This window comes from Colletotrichum jinshuiense, chromosome 9 (genome assembly GCF_051148585.1).
Source record: "Colletotrichum jinshuiense chromosome 9, complete sequence".
Classification (NCBI taxonomy): Eukaryota; Fungi; Ascomycota; class Sordariomycetes; order Glomerellales; family Glomerellaceae; genus Colletotrichum; species Colletotrichum jinshuiense.
This window is the reverse complement of record NC_139316.1, coordinates 297073-309034: the sequence shown is the minus strand read 5'-3', so window position 1 is coordinate 309034 and position 11962 is coordinate 297073. Positions and strand designations below refer to the sequence as shown.

General features: G+C 56.5%; 5 protein-coding genes across 5 annotated transcripts; 2 read left to right on the top strand and 3 right to left on the bottom strand.

Moving 5' to 3' along the window:
* Positions 1-383: 383 nt before the first annotated feature.
* EsH8_IX_000082 (uncharacterized protein) lies at positions 384-1887 on the top strand (the record flags this gene model as incomplete). Its single annotated transcript, XM_083266418.1, has 3 exons — positions 384-880; positions 931-1055; positions 1112-1887. 3 exons carry the CDS (start codon positions 384-386, stop codon positions 1885-1887), a joined length of 1398 nt encoding a protein of 465 aa, XP_083129983.1.
* A 240-nt stretch (positions 1888-2127) lies between these two features.
* EsH8_IX_000081 (uncharacterized protein) lies at positions 2128-2763 on the bottom strand (the record flags this gene model as incomplete). The annotated part of the gene is made up of 1 exon (XM_083266417.1): positions 2128-2763. The coding sequence occupies one exon, from the start codon at positions 2761-2763 to the stop codon at positions 2128-2130; it is 636 nt and encodes a 211-aa protein (XP_083129982.1).
* Positions 2764-4104: 1341 nt separating this feature from the next.
* On the bottom strand, positions 4105-5172 carry EsH8_IX_000080 (SDR family NAD(P)-dependent oxidoreductase; the record flags this gene model as incomplete). The annotated part of the gene is made up of 3 exons (XM_083266416.1): positions 4105-4280; positions 4342-4564; positions 4648-5172. 3 exons carry the CDS (start codon positions 5170-5172, stop codon positions 4105-4107), a joined length of 924 nt encoding a protein of 307 aa, XP_083129981.1.
* A 742-nt stretch (positions 5173-5914) lies between these two features.
* Positions 5915-7495, top strand: EsH8_IX_000079 (Zn(II)2Cys6 transcription factor domain-containing protein; the record flags this gene model as incomplete). Its single annotated transcript, XM_083266415.1, has 1 exon — positions 5915-7495. One exon carries the CDS (start codon positions 5915-5917, stop codon positions 7493-7495), a length of 1581 nt encoding a protein of 526 aa, XP_083129980.1.
* Positions 7496-8364: 869 nt separating this feature from the next.
* EsH8_IX_000078 (coatomer subunit beta') lies at positions 8365-11242 on the bottom strand (the record flags this gene model as incomplete). The annotated part of the gene is made up of 5 exons (XM_083266414.1): positions 8365-9376; positions 9426-9589; positions 9639-10054; positions 10104-11073; positions 11225-11242. 5 exons carry the CDS (start codon positions 11240-11242, stop codon positions 8365-8367), a joined length of 2580 nt encoding a protein of 859 aa, XP_083129979.1.
* Positions 11243-11962: the final 720 nt, after the last annotated feature.

Below are 11962 nucleotides of genomic sequence, written 5' to 3'. Positions count from 1 at the left end.
CTTCGTGCAGTGCGTCCTGGTTATTTCCAGATGGCTGGGCGAAGCGAGAGGCTAGCTTGCGAATCGCCCCAGTTAGTTGCTTTTTCCCCTGCTATCTTACCCCGACCCTTAGGAGATATCGAGCACTTTCTGGGGCCGAAAAGCTGTTGGTGAAAGCTGTTGGCAGCGATAATCTCCAGCGGTTGAAAGAGGTTGGAGGCAAATGTGTCTTGGCGATGCAGGTCCGTGGCCAAGCTGCGCGAGTATATGAAGACGCTCGCTCTCGGCGAGTCGAGATGGATGGCTGATCACCTCTCACGAGCAGCCTCTTCCCTTGGCAACTCACTTGGCAATCCTACCAAACGTGTGTGTTTCCTTCTCAGCGCCCAATCCCACACGCAGCCATGAGAGTCTCGTCCCTTCTCGCCGCCTTGGCAACTGCCAGCAGCGCCCTCGCCTTCTCGGTTGAGCTCCCGGCTGGCGTCCCGCGTAACGTCGAGGAGTTTCGCGAGAAGCACCCGTTTGAGAGGCGCAGCTTGGACTGCCACCGCAAGACCTTCACTCTCCGTGGCTCGGAGGATGACCTCGACGACGTCTCTGACGAGTTCCTCGAGGGCTTGAAGAAGGCCAATAACGGTGGTACCCTGTACCTTCCCGCCGATCAGACCTACATCATTGGCAAGCCGCTTGACCTGACTTGGCTCAATGATGTGCATGTCCGCTGGGAGGGTGAGATTAAGTTCACCAACGACACTCCTTACTGGCAGGCCAATGCATTCCACCACCCGTTCCAGAACTCCCTCATGTTCTGGAAGTGGGGAGGCAAGGATGTCAAGCTGTACGGCGAGGGCGTCCTCAACGGCAACGGACAGCGGTGGTGGAACGAGTTCGCCGGTCTTGAGTGAGTATTGGTAGTTTCTCCAAACTTTGAGCTTCACTAACAGCACCTAGGATCCTTGACCCCACAAACGCTTACCTCCGCCCCATTCTGTTCTACGCGGAGAACGCGACTGGCCTGTCAATTGAGGGCATCCACTTCAAGGATTCCCCTTGCTGGACCACCTTTATCGTGACTTGTGAGTACTACGCTATACACGAATATTCAAGAAACCGCCACTAACATGAGACCCAGCCAAGGATATCTCCTTCACGGACGTCATCGTCACTGCCGAGACGAACAACCACACTGCCGAGCCCAAAAACACCGACTTCTTTGACTCCTTGAACGTCGAAGATGTCCGCGTTAAGCGCGCCTGGGTCAACATTGGCGACGACTGCTTCTCGCCCAAGTCCAACGCCACCAACATTCATGTCGACACCATGTACTGCAACGGCACGCACGGCCAGTCCATTGGCTCCCTGGGCCAGTACGCCGGCGAGAAGAGCTTCGTCCAGGACGTCGTCATCGAGAACGTCTGGATGCTCAACGGCCAGCACGGCGCCCGCCTCAAGACCTGGGCGGGTCCTAACATCGGCTACGGCTTCATCGACAACGTCACCTTCCGCAACTTCTGGCAGGCCAACAACGAGTACACGGCCTTTATCGACTCGTGCTACTTCAACATCAACTCGACCGTCTGCGCGCAGTACCCTTCGCAGATGAACATCAGCAACATCCTGTTTGAGAACTTCTCCGGGTACACCAGCGGCAAGTACGGTCGCGCCGTCGCCAAGTTGACGTGCTCTACCAACCCCAGCGCCGTCTGCGAGAACATTCAGTTCAAGAACTTCAACATCACCACCCCTTGCGGTGGGGAGGCTGTCATTCTATGCGACGGTATCAAGGGTGACATCGGGTCGCCTTGCATTCCTTCCAACAGCACCGAGGCCAAGGCTGCGCTGGCGGCCAAGTGCACGGTGCCGTTGGCTGTGGCGACGCCGTGGCAGGTTAGGCCCTTTGACGCGTAGATGAAGAAGGGCCTTGGCTTCTTATCATGAGGCAATGACATTTATTCAAAGGGTACGGGTTGAATATCACTTTCAATTCGAATTGTAGCGGAAAAGAATAGGGTGGTTTAAGGGTTGTTTGATTAACGACACAACTTCGTGTATAAAGTTTTAACCAATATATACAATTTACTGTACAAATCCAGTCATGCAAAAGAACTCCGAATTCCGCACACATTGCCCAATCATACTCCGTTGTGTTTACAAGAAAGTGAAGACACCAATGAAGCCGGCGGCAGCAACCACGGCAGCCATCATGCCGGTCTCACGAGGACCAGAGTTGGGTGCAACCTGCGTAGGGCTGTTTCGGGTACCGGTCACGTTGCTAGCCGGAGCACCGGTGTGTCCCGCGCCATGAGCCGTGCCAGTTGCGCTGGGCGAGTCGCCACCATCAGCCTCCTTGGTGGCCGATGAGCCCGAGGCAGCAGTGGTGCTCTCGGTAGTATCAGCGCTGTCGGTAGCCGTGCAGAGTGCGAGTTCGGTGGTAAGGTCAGTCAGGGTGGAGCACACCGATACGGCAGATGCAATGGAGGCCGAGTTGGCGCTGACCCAGCTGAGAACCTGCGAGGTGTAGCTGGCGTAGTCGGCGCTGAGTTCCGAGGGCAGGGCGATGCTGCATGGGTTGGTCTGGGGAGCCGCGGTCATCTCGTAAGAGACAACCTTGGGAGGAGGAGTGGGGGCGTTGGCGTAGACTGTAGCCAGGGCATTGAGGCATGGGTCAGCCGCGACATCAGTCTGGGTAGGAATGGCATCGCGGCGAACGACATCCGGTCTGACGTCAATGATGGCAGCAGCCGAGCCGGCGAGAGTGGCGATGAGAGCGGTCTTGGTATACATCTTGGATAGGCAAAGAATGAATAGAGATGTGGTGGTTTGAAAATGAGTGTTGGGGCCGACTGTGAATGAATGACTGGGCTTTGAGAGGTAAACTGTCTTGTTGAGAGAGTGGTGGATTGATCGAACTGATAGCACACTTCCTTCATTAAATACACGAAAAGTTGAACGAATTCCCCTAATCGACATCGAGTAGTTTAATCTCAAGCACAAAAATAAGGATGTCTGGTTCGAAGTTGCCGCCGCCACCCAGACCGTGCCATGCTTAGTGTTCAGTTAAGCCTGACAGGCTCAATTACACGAGACGGAAAGGTTGGCAAGACTGATGAAGATTTTGGTCAGAGCGGCGCCCGCTGCCTGACGGCGTCCGCTCGGACATCTAGAAAATATTAGCAAAGAATTTGGGTTTGGTGGGGAGTTTTCAGCTAAGGTGAAGCGGTCTCGTTCTTCGCAGTTTCGTTGTGCCTTGCCGCACCTTGGTTAGCAAATTCGAGTTAGTATGGCTTGATGTTAATAAGGTTAGAGCCGTTTCAATAAAAGGAACCGTTGCAGGGGGAGCGGCGCGACTAGGCATTAGGCATTCGGCTAGACAATGTTCTGTCTAGAACGGATTCAGATCGTCACACCGGTTCTAAAAAAGTCAACCAGACAATTAGCGACAAATAACTGCAGCAAGTGGCCTTTTCAGTATTGAAACTGGTATCAGCAGTTGGTATCGATTGCATCATGAATTCGAGTCGGTTCAGGCCATCCATTACCTCAGGCTCTTTTCGCCCTAAGGACTACTAAGTCACCTTCGGCAACAACACGTAACAAGGAAAATAGCATACAGAACCAAAAGTTCATTGAGCCAGGTTACAGCTATGTGCACGCTTGAGTCAGATCTCTGAAGCCGCGGAGAATTTTCCAAGTCTGTGGCTTCACTGCGCGAGGTTGGCGAGAGGATGCGGAAAGGGGGATATCTGGAGGAATAAATGCGGAGATGTTTGCACTAGCCACCATATCAAACTAATGTTCCAGCCCTAAGCCACAGAGGTCTTGGCAATTTAAGCATCCTTCACCCCTTGGCAGTGCTCAGTGTTTCGCGGCGTCTGCTGCAACTCCTTCAATCATTCTCCCGCACGGTTACCATGATGCGGAGATTGGCTTAGGGCCTGACCACAGATTTGCTCATGGCTCATAGGCACATCATGTCAACGGTATCGCCAATCGGAAACGCGATGGTTTTCAGCATTCTATTTTCAGTCTCGCGTCTGCTCTCCATATGCTCACTCGCATGTGTCCTAACCTCGTTATACTTCCTCAGCAGGAAAACATAGTTTAAATACAACCGCAATTAAGTCATTATTCCTGCAGCCCAACAATACCAACGTTGAGGTAGTGATCATTCTTCTGGATTTTATCTCCCAGCTCGCCCGTCCTCAGCTCGTCAATGTCCCAGCTCGCCCACACAAATCGACCGTGCAAGAAGCGCGCCTCTTCAGACGCCGCCCATATGGCAAAGTTGCCCGCTAGGTTCACTGATATTTGTCAAACCTAAGCTTAATTCCGGGGGGAGTGGGTGCAGTTGCGAGAGCTTACCATCATCATAAGGCCACTGGTCCTCTGCGACGCCGGCGTTCGCGGCCCCTTCGGTGTACACCGCCCCGGGATGGAAACTGATCATCTGCATCTCCTCAGCGGGCGTGTCCCTGGCGATCATCTGCGTGAGGAGCGTCCCCGCGTTCTTGGTAGCGACGTAGGCAGGCCAAGGGGCTGATATGTGGAAGTCATGGATGGCCGCTGTGGACACATTGACGAGGGACTGTTATCCGCCTTGTTAGCCTCACTCTTCTTGCCATGATCGGCAACTAGTTAGGGGTGGTAAAATCTTGTTTGCACTCGTACCTTGGCGCGGTCTTTGCCTCCCTTCTGCTTGTAGAACCTCTCTGTGAAATCCAAAAGCGAGCGAACATTCATGGTAAACTGGCTCCACACTTCATCTCTTCCGAGGGTCAGGATGGGGCTGTTGGTCGAGATCTTGGCGGCGTTGAGCACCAGGACGTCAATGACGATGTCATCGCCCTCGAAGCCCGTCCAGAGCTTTTCGGTCGATTCAAGGTCGTCCACATCGCACTGGCGTCCCAAGATTTCTACCGCTGGGTACTCCGCCTGGAGTTTCGATACGGCCTGCTCGACGAGACTCTGACGGCGCCCGAGGACGATGATACGCTTCGCCCCGGCCTCCGCGAAGCCCCTGGCGATGCCGAACCCGATACCCGCCGAGCCCCCGGTGATGAGGACTGTGCGTCCGGTTTGGGATAGCTCTGGGCGAGAGGCAAAGATGGCCGGGTAGGCCTTCTTATGAACCGTCTTGGTGAAGGTAGACCCGGTCTGGATGGGTGTGGTTAACGAGGATGCCGCTTCCGTCATTTTTGGATAATTGCTTTCGTATTGATTTGATGTCAAATTTGTGAAGCTTGCAAAGGATGCTGAGTTTGATACCAATGGCTTGTCTTGTAGAGAGTAGAGGATATGAGTGTTGTTGTCTGGATACAATTTCCAAGAGAACCTGGCAAATTGCCCGTTGACTTATACCAATTCATCACCAACGCCTGTGCAACGCAACGTGCAATCATTGTAGGACCAAAGTCTTGGTCCAGCATTGAGAATCACATGAAGCCGCGATGTTTGTCATCTTCCGCGAATGCCTCAGCACAAGTGCCGTTTAAACCCGGGCGATTCCCGGGTGGCAGGTCAGGGCGGCCCAGACAACCCGCATGGAGCCCGGCCAAATTCCCGCAAGTTTCCCGCAAATCTTCCGCTCCAAAACCCGCAAAACCCGCAAAACCCGCAACGGCGCTGCGGGGGATGGGGTGGGGTTTTCCCTTACTGCCTACGGCTTACGGCGTCCCTTGGGTGCGCATCCCCTTTGTCAGAAGGCTGACAAATGTCACCACCTTCAACCCTTCCTACGTCACTTTCTCATCACTTTCTACCTGCAAACATCGTGTGTAACACTCTGCGCATCCTGATGACAAAAGCATACCGGTACAGCCAAACGTAGGGAACAGTCAACTGAAAGGAGGCAAAATAAACCAGGAACCACTCAAGGTCCTCCTCAATCCCGCTGCTCTCCTCCGTAGCGAGACTTGGTCGGGCGCAATCCTACGCCATGGTTAGGATTTCCAAGCAAAAGGCCTGCATCGCATGCACCGAGTCAAAACGTCGCTGCGACAAGAGGCTCCCCGGGTGTACCCGCTGCGATGACAGAGACGTGGACTGCCAGTACCCTCCCTCGAAGAGGCGACGGCATCACCAGCTCCAGAAGCCGCTCCCGGATCAAGCCCTGCCGGCTCCCGGTCCGGGCACACTGACGGCAGACATGCTGGTCTTTGACTCGGGGCCCCTTGCTTCGGGCATTTGGAACATGCCCTGGAGTGACTTGGACTTCACCCCGGACACCCAGGCCCCCGCTGAGGCGGCGGCGGCAACCCTCGACGCTCCGCAACAGCAAACGCCCGCAACAAACCCGCACGAGGAGGCTCGGGCCAAACCCCACAACCACTACCACCACCCGCAGCAGCAACAGCAGAAGCAGCAGCACGACCCCAGCCCGGTCGAGACGTCGCTCGCGGGCAGCAAATGGTTCCTCGCCCCCGCGACCTGGCGCATCGAGCACTGGCCCACCCCGTCCCACGACGCATACCCGACCTTCGTCCTGGACAACTTCACCCGCGGCCTGCAGGCCTGGGTCCGGCGCTGGGTCACGGACGGCCACAGCCCCTTCATCCACCGCAGCCTGTACGCCGAGGGCAACCACTTCCCCTCGTGCGTCCAGGACGCCCTCACCGCCGCCTCCCTGTACCACCACAAGACGCCGCAGAACGTGGCCCTCGTCTACCACATCCTTGACGAGCGCGTCGCGGCGCTCATGGCCATGAACCTCATCCTCGACAACGACCGCCTCGCCGCCCCGCCGCTGGAGACGAGGGAGCATCTCGCCCGCGTCCACGCGCTGAGCGTCTACACCATCATCCGCCTGTTCGACGGCTCCATCAGCCAGCGCGCCGCCGCCGAGGCCGACCTTCCGACGCTGGACCTCTGGAAGAGGCAGCTCTGGGACTCCGCCATGAGGGACGCCGAAACCCTGACCAGAGCCCGGGGGCCCCCTCCCTCGAAATGGTGCCCGCAGGGCTCCTCCCCTTCGACGGGTCAAGAGGTCGCCGCCGCCGCAGCCACCACGGGGACGGTGAGCGACAGCGGCGGCGGCAGCGGCGACGGAAGCACCGCCCGCTACCAGGGCGCGGCGGACACCTACGAGTCGGACCTCCTGACCTGGAACCTCTGGGTGCTCTCCGAGTCCATCCGCCGCACCTGGACCGTCGTGACCTGGACCGTCGGCATCTACAACGCGCTCAGGGGGAACTGGGGCGTCTGCGCGGGCGGGGCGCTCTTCACCGCCCGGGCCGGGCTGTGGGACGCGCCCTCGGCGCCGCGCTGGGCCGCGCTCTGCCGGGAGGCCGAGAACCGGCGGGACGGCGACGCGCGCCCGGGCTCCGAGAACAGCAGCAACGGCGGCGACCGCAACTTCTTCGTCCCCTCGGTGCACGGGGGCGGGCTGATCCACAACGCCGCCGCCGCCGAGGTCGACGAGTTCGCGAGGCACCTGTTCACCTGCGTCTGGGGGCTTGACCGGGTCGAGGACTGGGCCCTGAGGACGGCTGCCAAGGGAGAGGTCAACTTGATTTATTAACAGGGAAGCGCGGCGTTCCGGTTTGTGGGTTTGGGACGAGAGACGTGGGACGTGGATCAACTGTTCTAGATATTTGGGGTGCTTTGGGAAGACCTGTTTCGAATTGCCGGGTAGGGCGGGCGTACACGATGAGCCCTTGCGGCATAGACCTGAATGGACCAGGAATATTGACAAGAACCTTTCTTTAAAAAAGAATTTTCCGGATAGAAAGTGAGGGCTTCCGCCAGGTATAACCTTACCTCGCCAAGAACGTGAAATAGCACAAAGCCAACCAAGGGCAACCAAAGAATCTGCCCTCCTGGGAGCTTGTACCCAAGATAATTCGTTCTTCAGAGCGACAACCCCCCCATGAATAAGATCACAGTGAACGGTAACAGCATCCCCTTCCAAAAATAAAACGTGTTCCTTGTCTGACAACGGTCCTGGTAAGAGCAGTAAAGAATAACAGTCGACAGACCAGGCCAAAATCAAGCAAGAGGTGGTGATGAGGCGCGCCCCCTTCCACAGCTCTTATCTTAGCATCACCCTTTGGCATTCGTTCGCTCAACCGACTAGGAGACAGAAACAGCATCAGAGGAGTCGGTGTCGAGATGTCTTGATATATCAAAGCAAACGTAATCTTATATAGTACACAGAACTTTTACAGCACCAAGACGGAAACGTGAGGGCATGGTCGGGGCAATGGAGCAGGTACAGGTGACGAGTACTTTTGACGCACAAAAACAGCTTCCATTTATTTGCAAGGCATGATCATTACCGTCAACGCCCGTCGAGGCAGGACCAAAACTTCGACATCTAGGCCTTTTACGATCCCCTCCATCCATAATCAAACTTTGTTTTGAGAGACCTTGGGCGCACGGGCCTTTTCTCTACTCCTCATCCTCTTCCGCCTCGGCCTCGTCATCTTCCTCGGCTTCTTCCTCGGCCTCCTCTACCTCTTCTTCGGCCTCGGCTTCCTCGGTCGCTTCTGTTCCGTTGATCTCCTTGACCTCAGCCACCTCGGGCGCGGCGACGCCCTGCTTCTCGAGCTGCAGCCACTCGTCCCATTCTGGGAAAAGCTCCTCGTCCTCTACTGGGACACCAACCATCTTGGCGACGCGGCCCTTCTTGCCCTTCTCTAGGCTTTCCTTCCAGTCCTTGACAACATCGGCCGTCAAACTGGGCTTGTACGTTTGCGAGAACATGACGGCCTCGGCTAACCTGCCAGTCTTGGTGAGGATCTCGACACAGCCTGCGACGTCGCCAAGCAGCCACTTGCAGCTGAATGCCACGTTGTGGGCGCCCGCCTCCTGCGCCTGCTCGGCGAGTTTTGAAAGACCGCTGCGGTCAGACGTGGAGGAGTAGAGAAGAAGCAACGAGCCGAGGTCCCGCGCGTGCGTGAAGCACTCTTGCGCCACCGCGACTTGCCATCCGGAAAGGGCTGCATCGCCCACAGTCTTCCACTTGTGCTCAACGTCGGCCTCCCTAGCCAGCTCGAGGGCGGTATCCAACTGACCCAGGCCGAGGGCCAGGTCGAACTTGTGTTCGGGGTCGGTGGCGACCTCCAGCGCCAGCTCCTTGTGGCCCTGGCCCTCCAAGAAGCGTGCAATCTTGTTCAGCTGGTCTGCGGGAACCGTAGGCAGAAGCTCCTGGGCGGTTTCCATGTCATCACGGAGGACCAAAGTCTGGTACTCGAGTACGGGTAGAGACAGAGAGAAGGAGGTGACGGAGACATCCTTGTCAGCAAGGTAGATCCTTGAGTCGCGCTGGATGTAGCCCAGGATGTACATGGACTGGTCAAAGTGAGACACCGTGTAAGTCTGGTCGCCAACAAGGTAGTTCAACCGGTTCGTGCTGTTAGTGTAGAGGAAGCAGTCACCGACCCACTCTCCCGTTCGGACACTGTCATGATGTTAGTGCTGAGCCATTCACGAAGTGGTGAACTACATACCTCTCGTTGATATCTGTGATGACCTCGAAGGCGGACTCGGCGCCATCCTCGTCGACCTGGCCGGTCTGGACAGCCTCGACGTAGGCCTCGCGGGAGAAGCGGAGGACGTAAAAGGTATCGTCGCAAGCGAGAGCAACCAATTCGCCGCTGTCAGACCAGTACACCTGCCTTGGGTCAGCAATTGAGCTCGTGTGAATGCAAAGAGCAACATACCTCTCTTGGCTCGACCTCAATCCGTCTGACCAAGTTACCGGTTTGCCAGTCAAAGAAGGAGATACCGCCCTGGCCCTTGACACCAAGAAGAACGCCACCAGTCAGGCCCTCGGCCTGGAAACCGACGTCAAGACCGCCCGCCTTCTCGACAAAGTTCTTGTAGACCTTGACACTGGTTGCCGACTCCCGGATGGCGAAGTCGTTGGAGTTCTCCTTGGACGCCCATACGAAGTCCAAGGCGGAACCGAAAGCCTTGTTGCGCCACGCCAGAGCCGTGTAAATAATGTACTCGCCATCGCCGCAGACGGCAACAAATCGTCCGTTCGGGTTGTGCACCAGGGTCGAGGGGTACACTTCGCAAGTGCCCAGCTCCTTTACGGAGAGGTGGATGGGCTCGTTGTCCTTGATAGAGGCATCTACAGAGGTTAGCGGTCAGATCGCAGGTGCCAAACGGTCGCAACTTACCTCCGCCCTTGATAATGGACGAAACAACCTCGTTGTGGCGGGCCCAGACGAGCTTTCCTGAAGCGTCCATCGACACTGCAGGCTCCTCGCGACCAAGCTTCACAACGACCGCACCATCGTCAAAACCGACAGCCACGCCCTGCTTGCCCTTCTGGTAGGAGACACACCACGCGCGCTCCAGGCCGTAGTTCAAGGACTGCTCGAATCGGTAGGTGTTGGCGTGCCATATCCTGATGGTGCCGTCTTCGGAACCGGAAATGATAACCGGCAGCTCTGGGTGGTAGCACGCGAACGAGACGTTGTTGGTGTGGCCCTCGAGAGTGGCGATCAAAGACTTGGTGGTGTAGTCCCAGACCTTGACGGTCCGGTCGTCGGATGTCGTCAGGAGGTAGGGCTTGTCGGAGTGGGGGTAGTAGTCGACGTGGTTGACGCCCTTGGCCTCATGTGCCTCGAGGGTGAAATTGGGCGTCGCGGAGCCGAGGCTCCAGATCTTGACGGTGCGGTCCAAGGAGGCCGAAGCGAAGGTGTTGGTGTCCTTGGGGTTGATGGCGAGGCCCATAACATAGTGTCCATGGCCCTCAAAGACCTGCACGCACTTCCAGCCCTTCTCCCAGTCCCAGAGCTTGATCGTCATGTCATCGGAGGCGGTCAGCACAAAGGGTTGTGTCGGGTGGATGGCAATGGCGCGAATGTAGTCGGGGTGGGCCTCAAACGAGGTGATCTTCTCCGAGGTGTTGTAGTTGTAGACGCGGATTTGAAAGTCATCGGAGCCGCAGACAATCCAGTTCTTTCTTGCGACGAATCGACCGGCGCGGACGGGAACATCGGTGAGCTCGAACGTCTTGACAATCTGCTGCGTCTCGTGCGACCAGATGTAGACGTGGCCGCTGTACAATGTCGTGAGAATCCATGGCTCTTGGGGGTGGAAGTCGATGCCCTTCACCCGCTCGCTGCGGGCGAACAATTGGCGCTGGATGGACAAGTCAGCTGCTGGAGCTATTCAGGAGATGACAGACTGGCGGAAGCTGTGGAGCTGGCAGCTGCAAGAGCTGCCTTCGTAGCAGCCCTTTGCACAAGCAATGCGCCAGAGGTAGAGGAAATGGAATCCAAGTAATCCGTACCTTCACGTCGACCTTCATCGTGACCACCTATGCGTATGCCAGCAAGGGAGGAAGTGAAAGAAAGCTGATGCTGTCCTCGAGAGGCGAAGTGGGGTGGGTGTTCTTGCGCTGGTGACGACGCTCAGGGGGGAATCATGCGTCTCGGGTCCAGCTGATTCGAAGTGAAGAAAGTTTGGGAGAGGCTGCTGGAAGCCGGTCGCGGAGGGGATTCGGGGGGCCTCGTGAGCTTGTGTCGTGGGAATTGATGGCTTCCAGAGCTATGGCAGTCGCAATTTTGGCCAAGTCGGTATTTCGAGCTTCAACAGATGTGTCCCTACCGCGTGTTCAGGAGCTGATTGGTGCCTGAGTGCAGTGGCCTTTGCCTAAGGCACAGACATTTGAGCCACGTAAACTGACAATTGCTCCTCCCCGTTATCTTATCAGCTCAGCCACGCATCGATTGTGGGAACCATCAGCCACATCTCACGGCCGGTCCTCTCGCGCCACGGTCGCACCTGTCCGTCACTGCCAGCTGATGATGAGAAGCTCAAATAATAATCACCAGCGACAGCGTGGGCAACGCAACCTGTCCACTGATAGAGTAGAGGTTGTCAGTGCATATAAATAAAACTATCACATGAAAGCCTGCAATAATTCAATCCCCAAAAAGATCCTATTCAGCCTGCACCAGACGATAGAGGTGGTGAAAATGATCACTAATTTTAATGGTGGTATTTACTTTGTAGATGGTTAAATAGT